The sequence below is a fragment of the Alternaria metachromatica genome (genome assembly GCF_023757995.1).
Source record: "Alternaria metachromatica strain BMP 0045 chromosome Unknown scaffold_26, whole genome shotgun sequence".
Taxonomy (NCBI): domain Eukaryota; kingdom Fungi; phylum Ascomycota; class Dothideomycetes; order Pleosporales; family Pleosporaceae; genus Alternaria; species Alternaria metachromatica.
Genome location: NW_026055517.1, coordinates 152701 through 168154, shown reverse-complemented (window position 1 = coordinate 168154; position 15454 = coordinate 152701). Strand labels below are relative to the sequence as shown.

The 15454-nt window shown below is 52.0% G+C and overlaps 2 protein-coding genes across 2 annotated transcripts; both read left to right on the top strand.

The window, feature by feature from the left end:
- Positions 1-628: 628 nt before the first annotated feature.
- J4E83_008662 (uncharacterized protein) lies at positions 629-6001 on the top strand (the record flags this gene model as incomplete). The annotated part of the gene is made up of 3 exons (XM_049335556.1): positions 629-693; positions 803-5157; positions 5211-6001. The coding sequence occupies 3 exons, from the start codon at positions 629-631 to the stop codon at positions 5999-6001; spliced, it is 5211 nt and encodes a 1736-aa protein (XP_049185292.1).
- A 1027-nt stretch (positions 6002-7028) lies between these two features.
- Positions 7029-8802, top strand: J4E83_008661 (uncharacterized protein; the record flags this gene model as incomplete). Its single annotated transcript, XM_049335555.1, has 4 exons — positions 7029-7608; positions 7727-7768; positions 7863-8151; positions 8220-8802. 4 exons carry the CDS (start codon positions 7029-7031, stop codon positions 8800-8802), a joined length of 1494 nt encoding a protein of 497 aa, XP_049185291.1.
- Positions 8803-15454: the final 6652 nt, after the last annotated feature.

Sequence of the window (15454 nt, the reverse complement as noted above, 5' to 3'; positions counted from 1 at the left end):
CGCGACAAAAGCCGTGAGACGGATGCATGGCCTGCTCCGTGACACATGCGCATCGGTGCATCTGCTGCACAACCATGTCACCTTGAGTCAAGCGGAGACGAACCCTGTCAAACAATATGTCGTGACGATCTAGCTCTCTCTGTGAGACTGCTTGCTATATCCACACCAGCAGCCACGGTGACGGTTCGATAGAGTAGTTTGCGACCGCTCGCTGTGGCTCGTTGCACCCGTTCTTACATTGGGCCGGTTATCTGATCTGCAGCTATCTTATCTGATCCCAGCATCTCGGTTGCACATCGGCAGCAATAGCTAATTACATCATTTGTTAGTTCGGGCACGCGCGCGTGAACGTCAGTGCGGATCTGGAAAAGCTCTTGCGGCAAGTGGAAGCGCAAACCGAAGAAGCAGTTCCCTTCCTCGCAAACCACCCTATCCTGGACACAATCGCTGGAGGCCCCCTGCTGCCGTTTGTTTACTTCGGCGCAATCGAGCAGAAGGCGCGAATACACCCTCCGGTCCTTCCTTTAGTCCCAATGCGCCTCAACAGCCGTCAATAGCGAGTGCGAGTGCTGGAGGTTTGAACACCACCACAGGTCACAACAGGTCTCGTACAACTGCGGCAGACACCATGTTCGCCCACTGTAGAGGCCCGTTCTGGGGCAGAGACGACTTCTCGCGGTGCTTCGAGCAAGAGTAAGTGCTTCTTTTTGCTTTGCGCCACGACGCGATGTCTCAGATGCCACTGCAGCCATCCGATAGGCGATGCGCCACCACGAACGACCACTCAGCTAACACGTCGCAGCTATCTTCAAACACTATTCCCTCTCATCGTATGCGGAATATCCGTCGTTTATCTACTGGTCCAACTCTATTTCGCCGCCACCGCGTCCCGATACTACCACGCCTACAGTGTCCTCGAAGACCCCACCAATGTCTGGTCCTTCCGCAGTCCTCGCTACGATGGCGACGAACCCTACGAAGATGCCGAAGACGACCTTGACCGGAACGAAGATCTCGCGCTTCACGCCGTCAACACGGTCTCCACCATGGCCGTAGACAAACCCCGCGGAGAGCTCACGGTTGTCATACTCGAGGAGATGGCGGTACTGGCCCAGCTGGCACTCCACGTCGCTGTGCTGGTGACCAATGTCTGGGGCAGGCACGGCAAGCTTGCGGCCATTGCCAATGTTGCCGTCTGGGCCTACATCGCCACCCTGGCTTCGCTGCGATTGCTGTTCTCCAGCACCAGCAGATTCTCGTTTCCCAAGCTGTGGTACCACACTGCCTTCATTTACGGGTTCCAATGGGTCTTCAGCGTCCTCCTATTCCGGTCGGCCATTATCCACCCGCGATCGCCTCTACACCGGAAGCTGATGATTGGTGATTTCGTCCTCGTCTCGCTACTATTCCTTATCTCTTTGTGCTCCAGGAAAGGCAACAAGGCGGTGGAGCTAGAGTATGAAGGCGACATCGCGCCAGCTCGGGAACCTATCGCCAGTGTTTTCTCGCTTGCCACTTTCAGCTGGGTCGATCCAATCGTCTGGACAGGATATAAGAAGACATACGAGCTTACCGATGTCTGGAACTTGCCCTCCAAGGACAAAGCTGCAGCTGTCATCGCGAACTACCGTCAGGTCAAGAAGACATCCGGCTTAGCTTACCACCTTTTGAAGCACTTCAAGCGTGGTCTACTCATCCAAGCAGGCTGGGCTGCCATTTCTGGTTTCCTCACTTTCGCCCCGACACTACTTCTCAAGGTCATTCTAGAGTACGTTGAGAAGCCCGAGCAGACGCCCGCCAACGCCGCCTGGTTTTACGTCATCTTACTCTTCGTTTCTGGCAGTCTCTCTGCACTTGCTGACGGCCAAGCGCTGTGGCTCGGTCGAAAAATCTGCATCCGCCTACGCGCTGTCATCATTGGAGAAATCTACGCGAAGGCGCTCAAGAGACGAGCAGCAGCTACCACTGAGAAGGCCTTGGGCGAGGAGAAGAAGAAGCAGGAGAACGATGAAGAACCCAAGGGACTGAAGCGCATCTTCACGTTTGGCAAGAAGAAGAAGGCGACTGGAGCCTCGAAAGAAGACGAAACATCGAAACCCGAATCCGACGCTCAGGTCACCACCGGTGCTATCATCAACCTTATGGCTGTCGACGCTTTCAAAGTCAGCGAGATCTGCGCTTATCTACACTTCCTGTGGGCCAACACCCCAGTCCAAGTTGTCGTGGCTGTCTTCTTGCTCTACCGCATCTTGGGTTACAGCTCGATTGCTGGTATTGGTATGATGGTTTTCTTGCTCCCGATCAACATGTATGTTGCGCGACAATTTTCCAAGATCCAGAAACTCATTCTCGCGGCCACCGATGCCCGCATCCACACGACCAACGAAGTCCTCACCAACATCCGGATTATCAAGTTCTTTGCTTGGGAGCAACGCTTCATTGGTCTGGTCAACGAAAAGCGGTACATTGAGCTCAAGCATCTGCGACGGAGATACATTCTGTGGGCGGTAGCAGCTACGATATGGTCGGGCTCGCCAGTCTTAATCACGTTCTTGTCCTTCCTCGTTTACACGAACGTTGAACATAAGGCGCTCATTCCATCTGTCGCCTTCACCGCCCTCTCGCTTTTCCAAATTCTGAGGATCCCGCTGGACCAGCTCGCAGATATGGTCGCCCACGTCCAAGAATCCAAAGTTTCAGTTGATCGTATCGAGGAGTATCTGTCCGAGCCTGAGACGGACAAGTACTCGCAACTTGTTACTCAGAAGAAGGACGAAGATGGCCAAGCCATTATTGGATTTGAGAACGGTACATTCAGCTGGGGAGGAACAGACATGGCAGACCAGGCCTCGGCAGATGCCTTCAAGCTGATGGACCTCAATCTGACTTTCCGTGTCGGCAAACTCAACGTTGTTGTTGGACCCACTGGTTCTGGAAAGACCTCATTACTCATGGGTCTACTTGGTGAAATGACAAAGCTCAAGGGTAGTGTCTACTTGCCTGGTGGCCTAAGCCGAGAGGACCTGACCCCTGATCCCGACACTGGACTCACTGACAGTATAGCTTACTGCGCTCAGCAAGCTTGGCTTGTCAACGGTACGGTCAAGGACAATATCGTGTTCGCAAGTCCTTTCGACCAGAAGCGCTACGACGAAGTTATCGAAGCCTGCTCTCTGAAGCGAGATCTGGAGATTCTGGATGCTGGCGACGAGACGATAGTGGGAGAGAAGGGTGTCACGCTCTCCGGAGGCCAGAAACAGCGTATCTCATTGGCCCGTGCGTTGTACAGCAAGGCTCGTCACGTCCTTCTTGACGATGTTCTGAGCGCTGTCGATGCCCACACTGCCAAATGGATCTTCCATTACGCACTTCACGGACGACTCATGGCTAACCGAACTTGCATCCTCGTCACACACAATGTCAGCCTCTGTTTGCCACACGCAGAGTTTGCTGTTGCACTTGAAAACGGCCGAGTGGTCGCACAAGGCACAGCAGACGAGGTCATCAACTCAGGAAAGCTTACCGAGGATCTTACTAAATCACGGCCTGCGTCAAGAGGAGCGTCCAAGCCTCCTTCCCAAGAGCCCTCGGATGCTGGTGAAGAGGTAAACGGCGATGCCAATCACGCCAACGGGTCTGCTAGTGGCACCGCAAATGGCAAGCCGGACGCTAAGAAGAAGAAGTCAGCCAGCAACAGTCAGGACGAGAAGAAGGCAGAGGGGGGCGTCAAGCTGAGCATCATCACCATGTATCTTCGAGCTATGGGCCCCTGGTACTACTGGCTTGGTGCTACCATTGCTTTTGTAGCTGCACAAATCTCTTCGGTATCTACCAACCTCTGGATCCGCACATGGGCGAACGCGTACGCAGAAAAGGGCTATGCTGTAGCGAGCAGCCATCACAAATCTCCCGTAACGCATGCTCCGACAATAAGTGGCATGGGAACATGCATGAACAGTGGTACCTGCAGCTGGAACATTCCCTTCTTTACACAACCGGAGCAGCAGTCATATGCCTACAACACCATGCAGACTACCTTCAGTGACCCGAACCCGGACGTCAATTCTGCATACTTCCTCAGCGTTTACGCCGTTCTTGGACTCATCTTCATGTTCATCACCTTCTTACGAGAAGGTTTCCTCTTTGGAGGGTCTCTCGCTGCATCCAAACGCATACACGAACGTCTCATTCAGAAGGTTACGCATGCCAAGTTCCGCTTTTTCGATCAGACACCACTCGGTCAGCTCATGAACAGGTTCTCCAAGGACATTGAGTCAGTCGATCAAGAGGTAGCGCCAGTCGCCATTGGTGTTGTCCATTGCTTTGCTTCCATCATCACGATCGTCATTCTTATTTCCATCATTACTCCTGGTTTCCTGATCGCGGCCTTCTTCATCTCCATCCTCTACTTCCTCATCGGTCGCTTCTACATCAATTCATCCCGCGACCTGAAGCGATTGGAATCCGTACATCGAAGCCCGCTGTATCAGCAGTTTGGTGAGACACTATCCGGCATGACGACTATCAGAGCCTACGGTGACGAACGCCGCTTCATCCGCGAGAACTTGGCGAAGATTAACACTCAACATCGTCCATTCATCTATCTCTGGGCGGCTAACAGGTGGCTTGCGTTCCGAGTAGACGTCGTCGGTGCCATGGTCGCCTTCTTCTCCGGAGCTTTCGTTGTGCTCAGCGTTGGACGCATTGATGCAGGTGCCGCGGGTCTCGCGCTTACCTATGCTGTTACCTTCACCGAGAACGTCTTGTGGTTCGTTCGTCTCTACTCTGCTAATGAACAGAACATGAACTCGGTCGAGCGTGTCAAGGAGTACCTCGATGTTGACCAGGAAGCCCCGTCTGTCATTTCAGAGAACCGTCCTCCATCCAACTGGCCGAGCAAGGGATCCGTAGAGTTCATCAACTACAGCACGCGATACAGGACTGACTTTGACCTTGTCCTGAAGGACTTGACCTTCAAGATCCTTCCAGGAGAGAAGGTCGGTGTCGTAGGCCGAACGGGTGCCGGCAAGAGTTCAATGGCACTTGCCTTGTTCCGGGCGCTGGAGGCTGAGAAGGGCAAAATCTTGATCGATGACATTGATGTTGGCACGATTGGCCTGCACGATCTGCGGGAGAACGTCGTCATGGTACCGCAAGGTAGGCACATCTTTATATCTTATTATGGTGGAACAGATGCTGACACTACACAGATCCGACACTATTCACAGGCACTATCCGAAGCAATCTCGACCCCTTCTCTATCTTTACTGATGAAGAGATCTACACCGCCCTCCGCGAAGTCAACCTGATCTCTACTCTATCACGCCCCGCGTCCGGCTCTGTCACTCCTACTGGAGCGACCACCCCACCTCGCGCCGTCCAGATTCCCGTTCCGACGACAAACGCTGTGACAGCGGATGTCAACGGCAGCTACTCAGCCGCTACCACAAATCCCGGGTCCATTCTGGCGAACCGCGACTGGGATCGTGGCGAGACACAGGAAGACACTGTCGTGGTCATGCCTGATGGTCGTACTGCGGACCGCGACGATGTAGCGGCACAGGCTGCTATGGAGGCCGACAACAAGAACCCATTCAAGAACCTCAACTCGCTGGTGTCGGAATCCGGGTCCAACCTGTCGCAAGGTCAACGACAACTTTTGTGCTTGGCGCGAGCGCTACTGAAAGCACCCAAGGTTCTGCTGATGGACGAAGCCACAGCGTCCATCGACTACGCCACCGATGCGAAGATCCAAGAAACCATTCGTCAGATCAAGAACACCACCATCACGATAGCGCATCGTCTCCAAACGATCATTGACTACGACAAGGTTCTTGTTCTGGACAAGGGCGAGGTCATCGAGTACGGCCATCCCTACGATCTTGTCCGAAAAGATGGCGGTTCATTCCGTTCCATGTGTGAAACCAGTGGCGAGCTAGAAACCTTGACCAGTACAGCAAAGACCGCGTATGAGTCAAAACCTACATCAACTGCCGGATAGAGAGCGCAGCTCCCGGCGTACGGTCGAAGGGTCTTGGGATGAGAGGGGAGAGTCAAATTTAGACGGAGTTGGAGAACAAAAAGCATGTGATCAAGACGGTTTTGCATGAGCGAGGCATTATTTCCTTCTGTTTCACTGTCGGCGTATACCAGACAGGGCCTATGGGTGGTTACCTGCTCTTAGTGTGCATATAATTATAATCGACACATTGACGTACCCACCTCATACAACAAAAAAGCTGAACAGGTCACGAGCCTACATTAACGCGAGACCACCAATCTTGTAGGTTTTTGTGTTAATGTAGGCTGCAGGCCTGTCTAGCTTTTTCTTAGTTAACGTGTACGACTAATTAGCCTAGAGCCTACATCAAGACAAAAATATGCAAAGCACGCGGTCTAAGGTCAATGTAGGCTCCAGGGTGTTCAGCTTTTCTATTGTATGAGGCGACTTAGGTAAGCGGCGCTCGTCAGCACGTCCATGTCAGCCATGTGAGATGAAAGTATCGGATCTTGGCGGATCTGACAAAACGCACCACCACGTCGACGACCACCGATCAGTAAACAGAAGCAAAAGGCTGAACGCGTGCTATCAAGCCAGTCCTGCTACTGCATTCCATCAACAATATTCTGATCGGTCAGCAAAAAGTGCAAATTACGCCGTTGGGCTTTGTGGCTTTCGCTGAAGTACCAATCACGTGGCTGTCTATCCGCCCGCTTTCGGGTCTTACTTGCCTTGTCCGGCGTCTTATCAGCGTTTCGTCATGCAACGCGATCTGGTGTATGAGTATTCGCTCGGTGGTGTGTAATGGCTTTTGCTTACTGTAGTGGTGATTTGTCGTTGGGGAGGATGCGGGAAGGGGTGGCTTTTCAGTGCGTTGGCTGGATGGGAGGAGGGGAGCAGAGCCGCTTGATGATTAGAATGGATGGTGAGGTGTTTAGGTATAAGAACGGTGTTATACCGGGAAAGCTTGGGCAGCTTTCTTGATAGTATCGAATTTTGTGAGATCTCGTTCGCGTACCTGGAAACCATGGACACCATCAAGGAGATCGTGCGCGACGCACCTTTTGGCCAACTCGTCCGTTACGCAACACGTAACCGCTTCTTCAAGTATCCAGAAGAGTTACCTGGGTTCAAAATCCCATCTGCGTATATCGAGAAGGATACCAGTGCGTCAGCTTCACAGAGCCAGGCTCACTCCGACAACTCCGCAGCTGCCATTAGACAGTCCATCTCAACCCCAGCTACTACAGATTCCCCTCAAGTCGACCTCGAAAAACCCCACTCAAGAACCGCAGAAGGAGTGAACGCATCCGACCGCAACTCAACCTCAACAGCACCCCTCCCGTCGCATGCCCTCCCTTTCAGCCCCTCACGCCTCGAAGCCGACCTAGCCCTTCACGCCACCCACTCACCCGCCCATGGCATCGCCCCCGTTAAAACAGCCGACGGCCTTATACTAGCCGAATGGTACACCACGACCGACACTGCGAACCCGCAGAATTGGTCGCAGGGCAAGAAGGCATGGACGGCTTTCTTGATCTGTCTCTATACGTTCATTGTGTATGCGGGTAGCTCGATCTATGTTAGTAGTACGCTGCTGGTTATGAGTGAGTTTGGGGTGGGGGCGTTTAAGGCGAGCTTGGGGTTGGCGCTTTATGTGCTAGGTATGTTGCTGATCTTCGTTGAGAGAGATGATGGATAGGATGGATAGCTGACGGTGTGTAGGATATGGCATTGGGCCGTTGTTGTTTGCGCCTTTGAGTGAGGGTATGTGATAGCCTCTTCTGTCCTTCTTCATCGGATGCTCGTCCCGTGAGAGGAAATTATCGCGGATGTAGGCCTTGCTGACAGCCCATCGCAGTACCACAACTCGGCAGAAACATACCATACATCACTACTTTCGCGCTCTTCACCATCCTCACTTTACCAACTGCACTGGTAGACAATCTCGGCGGCTTCCTGTTCCTTCGCTTCCTACTCGGCTTCTTCGGAAGCCCCTGTCTAGCGAACGGCGGAGCTACGATGCAGGATCTGTACTCTCTGCTCCATATACCGTACGGCCTAGCTTTCTGGACAGCAGCAGCTTTCGCTGGACCAGCTCTCGGGCCTCTTCTATCTGGATTTTCCGTCTATGCGGAGAACTGGCGATGGTACGTCTTTTCGCTTTGTTGATTCAGTCTTCCCCTTTGGTGGATGCTGACTGGTTGTTTGTGTTCAGGTCTCAATGGGAACTCCTCTGGATGGCCGCCCCGGTCTTCCTCCTCTTTTTCTTCTTCCTCCCGGAAACACAGCCTACGACCATCCTTCTCCACCGATCTGCCCGCCTACGTGCGCTAACCGGCAATCCGAATATTCATACCCAAACCGAGATCGATCGCAAAGGCACCAAGTTCTCTGCAACACTCCTCGACACTCTCATCAAGCCTTTGGAAATCTGCGTCAAAGACCCCGCTCTCTTCTTCATCAACGTCTACTCCGCGCTGACATACGGTATCTACTACTCTTTCTTCGAGGTCTTCAATATGGTTTATCTGGAGATATATGGGTTCAGCGTCGGCCAGATGGCGATTGTGTTTTTGTCCATCATCGTGGGGTGCGTTCTTGCTATGACGATTTACTTTTCCTATCTGAGGTTCTACCTCATACCGGATATCCTCAAGCAAGGACTGAGACCCCAAGAGCATAGACTCGTGCCGGCGATTTTCGCGAGTTTTGGGGTACCGATTGGGTTGTTCATCTTTGGTGAGTCTGACCACACAACGAGGACTGAGACTTCAGGCACTAACAGCGATTTTGCGTAGGCTGGACGGCTCGTGAATCTGTACATTGGATTGCTTCAGCTATCGGCATCGCCATATATGCGATCAGCGTGTATATTATCTTCCAAGCTGTCTTTTGTAAGTCATAGCTTATATCTATGGTGCTTACTGTTCACTTCGCTAATGTTTCTTCAGCATACGTGCCCATGTCCTACCCCCAGTATGCTGCGTCCCTCTTCGCAGGCAACGACTTTTGTCGCTCCGCCTTCGCTTTCGGGTCCGTACTCTTCTCCCGTCCTATGTATCTCAAATTGGGAATAGGAAAGGGGATTAGTCTTCTGGGCGGCTTGAGTGTCATGGGTATTGTAAGTTTGACGAGATCCAGCAAGTCTGTGACTTTGCGCTAACTCGAAACAGATTGGCATGTATCTGATCTGGGTTTATGGTGCGAGGCTGAGAGCGAGGTCGAAGTTCGCTGTTTGAGATGCGAGCGGCGACGATGACGATGGAGGTGGTGTCATGTGGAAGGCTGTGTGGCTGGCATCATCTTGCCTGCCTCCAGATGCGAGAGCTGCGTATTTGGTCTAGACGCAATTGGAAATAGACCCACCACGCCCGGACGACGGATGTGCGATGATAGTAGAGAATTCACATTTAAACTACTATAAAACAAACATACTCGAAGTGACTGTCGGAAATGACCATGACCGCTTACCTGTGAGAAGAAGAATGACGGTTCTAGGGGCACCCTAGAACCAAAGACAGAATACGGATATCGAGGAGAGCCCCGATACCCGCTGCCTTACCTGGTAGCGTCAAGGAGACCTGACGCTGCAGCATATTGCCTTACCTTCCCATATATGCTACATCGGAATGGTATCCGATGTGCACGGGGTGTATAGCAAGCATCGGGCAAAGCACCGAATACTGCTGTCTTCTGACCATGGAACTTCGATCAAACGACCGAAAGTTCCTCTCCGTGGCAATGCATTTCAGGGTCACGCCCTGATATCCTGGTCGTCCGTGATTTCCACACTCAGTCGTCTTCCAACGCCGCCCGCTGGTCTGCCTCGCTGAGCTTGATGCCATCGAGGCTACCGGAAGTGGCGGCAGGCGTGGGTGCGGCCTGAGAAGCGGCGGGAGCAGCGGGGGCAGGTGTCGGCGAAGAGGCTTCAGCAGCTGCTTCAGATGCAGTCTGCCACGCTTTTGCCTTCTTACGATCCTCTGCGGCCTTCTCCGCGGCAGGCACGTCATCCGTCTTGGCTTCGCTCACAAAGTCCCGGACATCATGAGACGAATTGTCCGGCCGAGTAGGAGCTTCAACACGACCACCACGACCACTAAGACGACCATGACCATCAAGACCACCACGACCACCACGACGACTACCACGTGAGGCGAAGCCACCGGAGCGCCGCTTTTGGTGACCAGTCTGGCCGCAGTACTCTAGGCACCATCCCCACAAGATGGCCAGCCACCCGTTGCAAAGCTTTGAGCTTTGTACGTGTCTGGGTCGAAGGCGTGGTCGGAAGGCCAGTAACTACCTGCCGAGCCTGCGGCGCTGCCTGATTACTGTTCTGATGGGGGAAGTTGCGTGGGCGGTTCCATTGGCCCTTGTGATGCTGCTGCGAGGGTGGGGGTAAGTGCGCGCCCGCAGTGGAGGCACTGTGTCCTGAATCTGAAGGACGCAAGGTCACTGTACTCCTCGAGTAGCGGCATGCTTGCCCAGCGGGTGAATGTGGAGCTGGTGCCTACCATGCCTACAAACAGAGTGGCCATCAGAAGCGTGAGTGGAGGGGGCTGGAGGGCCTTCAGAAGTTCCGCCCGAAGTCAGGGCGCGCTGGGCGCTTGGGCTAAGCGCAATTTGGACTGGCACAGACCACGGCTGGGCTCTGCGGCTTCCGAGGTCATGATTCCGGGGGAGGTGTTGCGCGTCTTCCACAATATCTACAAGCGTTTTCGAAGGCATCTAATTTATAACATCGTGGCTTTGTAAAACACAGTTTCGTCGAGTTCTCTTGACATTACCGCTGCTAATGTGGTGGCCATGATCCTAAACTATCGAGCAGGAAGCCCACACAGCGGAGGGTGCGAAGGGTACGTCTACGCGCATTATCAGCGCAGAGCGCGATTGTTACTGACGCGCGATATAGTGCCACGGTACGAGAAAACGACGATATGCGCTGCTACGACGCTTCAACCCCGCATCCTCCCCACACAAGCTTCCGCCGACGTTGCGCACAATTTCCGGTGAAGCCACATGCATATTCTCGAACTGAAGATTCTAGAAATAGGTGCATTGCATACATAATGGCGTATGGGCTGATGCGCTGGTCGTCAGGAGCTCCCCGTGTTAGCGAGACTGCCATTTGCCATGGCTGTGACCCCTACCGAGCGACAGGACATGGCAGGAGTACGCCTGCCGCCACTGATACCGCCAATGAGATTTATTGCACCTGCCCTGCCTTGCGATGACTTTCCGGTGAGTGCTGCTGCATGTCAGGCCTTATCGCACCACATCAACACATCTCCCGTCAGTTTTACACGGCGCTGTGCACTCTATGGCGCTCTCAATACCGGCTATGCTTTGACATTGTAGCGCTGAACGCTTTCTACTTACATTCCACATCAACTCCACGCTAGCCCTGGCCATGTCAAGCTTCGTGCCTTCCAACACAGCAGGTAAGTACTTACTGTTCAACAAGCGCACCTTTTTGCTTATGTAGTGTTAGAGCACCCATACGTATCTTATTGTAGAAAGTACCTCGAAGATGCACGTCAAGATCCCTTGTACAACGCACCGCATCTGAAAGAATTCCGTGATTACCTATCCGAATCTTCATCGCAATGGCACATCGGATCCTACACGAAGGACGCGCCCTTCCTCTGGTCCTACACGTGCCCAGAAACTGGTGATCTTCAGCTATCTCCGAAACACGATTTGGCAAGCTTCAAAAGGCCCAAAGGTGTTGCAAGGGTCTGTAGGGATCCGCAAGTGCTCTTTCTTAGCGGCTATCCCTCCCCTGACTGGCTCAACGTTATTGGTGATGAGTACAAGGTCGACATGCATTTTTTCCAGCAGCACTTTGGTTCAATCAGGCCATCGGTAAACATCGATGTATACGCCGAGCCTTCTTTACCCTCCAGATCGCGAGATATTCTAAAGCTGAGTATTCCGACCATTGGTTATCTTGGCGATGTGGGGAATTTGTTTGGAGACATATCTAGGACCAGATCGCTTCTTGTCGAGAGTCTCAGAGAACAAGGCCTGAAGAATGCACGATACCACCCCGTTGGACAGGCCATCATTCGGAGCGTGTATCTGCATGACTCGGAGCGCTTCACGTTGATGCAAGAGATATCCATGTGCTTGCTGCGCGAACAAGATGTGTGGACGGGTAATGCTTCTCATTCATTGTATGACCAGGACGCTGACAATCTGAAGTACTCGTCTGGACTGACGCTAGCGGGGAGGATAAAGATCCTGACCTTTCCTTTCCATTCAAGGAAGCGTCCCAAAGGCCCGATCTCGATCCCAAATTTTGCCCCACTGTTTTTGATCGGTTCAAAAAGCACGAGAAGAGAAAAGCCTCTCACAACACACCTTCCCAATCACGGTTCCATGCAACCCAGGTGTTCAATAGTCTCCACAAAGTGTACGGCAAGACCCTCGAATCAAAATCGACAAGGCTACAACCTTTCTATGCCGTTAGCGAGGTTTATTCATTTGCTGCCGCAGCCGAAAACCAATTTCTTAACATGATGGGAAAGATTCTCGAACAGCGCATAGAGGGCATCGTCAGAGAAGGCCTCCAGAAGCACCCCTCGACGTCAGATACTCTTACAGAACGTATGAACTTACAATACGATCGTACGATCCTTGACGGACATTCCGATCGTATTATCAACATCATCGCATTCCTCAACGCAGCTGACGATCCAGTCTGGTTCCGTCTTTCTGACAACGATGCTTCACAAGAAGTCAAAACAGCACGGATGAACCTTTTACGGGATTTTCAACATCTCAACACGCAGGTATCACAGCTGATTCAGCGCTGCGAGAGAGCAATGGATATGGTCGCACATAACGCATCATTGTTGGAAGCGAAAAGATCAAACCTGCAGTCCGAAGGTCTGGAAAAGCTGACGCGCTTGACGACATTCGTGACCCTACTCTACGTGCCGCTTTCGTTCGTTTGCGCCTTTTTTGGTATGAACTTCTCGACCTTCGGTCAAGGCGAAATGAGCCTATGGGTATGGGCTGCGGTCAGTGCTCCAATATTGTTGATCTCACTATTTTTTCTCAAGCGGAGGTTAAGTAAAGAATGAGGTAGAGGTTCCTCCGAAGATTGATTTGCCTTATTTGGTCCCAATCCGGTGTCATGTATCTTCGTGGATTCTGTTGTAGTCTCGGACTTGTAGAGATCATTTGTCGCATTCGTCTTCTCGTAGTAGTAATATCGTGTTCTGAAAATATGCGGCTCAAGAGCCTCTGCTTATGACGAATCATTCAGGCCATAGTATTAAAGTATCTATCTTCAATCCCAGCGGGTAAGAAGCAAGCTTATCGCGGCCTCAGAAACTTCGAGTTGCTCTTCTATGGTCATCAGAGAACGAACCACAGTCTGGAGAATACGATGAACGCTTAAATGGTGCCGATTGCGCTCGTTCGTTCTCTTACTAACTTCCTGTCCCAAGTTAGAGCCTTCCCCAATGAGCCCATGGTGTCTTCCAGATTGTAGGCCTCTCTCAGAAGCGTCTTTGGACCTCGGACCGTTGTCGGCTATCTTCCTGCTCCGGTCTTCGCAGCGTTGAATCAGCGAGTATTCCCACAGTTCGTTACGCGCTGCGAGATAACCCCGTTGGGTTTTTGGATAATCTTCCGCCTTGACCATTGCCGCGGCTCCCGTCAAAAGACCCTCCTGAATACAGTCGAGGTCCAAGAAGGACATGACTTTCAAAAGCATACGAGCCTCTGGACGCAGCTCCCAAATCATGTATTCGATGGTCGAAGTAGAACCATATTGCCTAGGACAATGAAAGCCTTCATTATACGTCTTGTACATCTCGAGTATTTCGCTGAGACTTGAACAAACCATCATCTCCAGTATTTCACTGAAGGTTGTACAAGTTTCAACCACAACGGCTGCAAGTTGTGCGAGAAAAAGTGGATAGCCGTGTATATAGCGGTTAACCTTCCGCACCGCCTGTTCGTCATCGTATGTGCGGACCCGGTGGGTCGCTCTGAATAGGAAGTCTTCGGACTCGAGGTCTGAGAAAGGCTGCACAGAAATGCTGTGCGCACGATCATGGTGGTTGGTACCAGAGTAAGAAGCCAGCGTACCAACGTATCTCCGCCTGCTTGTCAGGAGTATGGAACCTGTTCCACTTGGAGGCCAAAACTCTTGCATGGCTCCTATGTCATCAACGTTATCGAACACTAGCAACCACCGGGACTTGATTGTTGATGCCGCGTTTTGGTGACCATTTATCAAAGGGTTCTGGAGCCACTGCATTACCAAATGCTTACTCCTGACCGGATCATCTTCTTCTTCTGGTCTTTGGAGACATAGCCCCACCGCTATTTTCCGAAAATCGTTGTACAGTTTTGGAACGGTTTCGGCGTTCAACCAGAGGACGACATCAAAATTCGTTCGGCGAGACCAGATGTACTGGTGGGCGATAGAAGTTTTTCCTATGAATATGAGTTATCGTGCTCTTGAGATGATGCGCACGCATACCTATGCCACCCATGCCTATCAAAGCCACTGTTCTCAGTTTCGGGATCGCTTGCTGTCCGTCCCTGACAAGTAAGTGCTCATCGATCTCTGTGAGCACGTCGATTCTGCCATAGAAGTTTGTTACAGCCACAGACTCATCTACCATCAAAGGACGAAGCTTCAGCTTGTATCGTGTGGAAGTCTCAAACACAGGCTGCACCACGGGGGTAGATGTAGAATTAGAAGTATCCGGCATGGCTTTCTGTCTTCATCGCAACATCAGTGCTAGTTACAGTCAGATTCATGTGAGATACCACTTACAAATACGCTTGCGCCGAGTTTTTGATGATCTGAGGTTTCCATTTGCGCATGGGATGATATTGTGTTGCAGTAGTTGTGGGCGTCTTGTTACTCTGCGCGATTGCAGTGCCAGTAAATGGAGTGGATGGCATCTGGGTACTGTGTACTTTCGCGGAACTAACTTCAGGATCGGGATGGATACTTGCACCTGCGGAACCAACCGAAGATCTGTGCAATACTTTCGGTCGTAAGGTCAAGGTCGTGAGATTACTTGGAGATTGTCTTCCATCCTTCGTCATCTTTGGAGCACGTGCGTCTCGACCCTTACGCAGTGTATGATGACAAAATTCAATGAGCTCATCCCTAAATCCTTCGTGTTCGTTGAGCGTGCATAAGCCATGGTGGTCCGTATTGACGAGTACCACCTTCTCGTCCGGTAGACTAGTGCTTGCTAGGGAAGCCGTGCCCTAGAGTTTTCGTCAGGTATTGATGATTGTAACCGACCGACTTCCATACCACAATGTAAAGGCTTTCACCTGAAAACGCCGAGCCCCACTCCTTCCACCTCTTCGTCTTTTTCTTGCTTTTCTTTCCTTCTCTGGTGGTGAGAAGGCAGAACGGCAGATCTAAGTTCTCAAAATCCCGTGACCATTGAGCTAAGAGTCGTAGCTTGG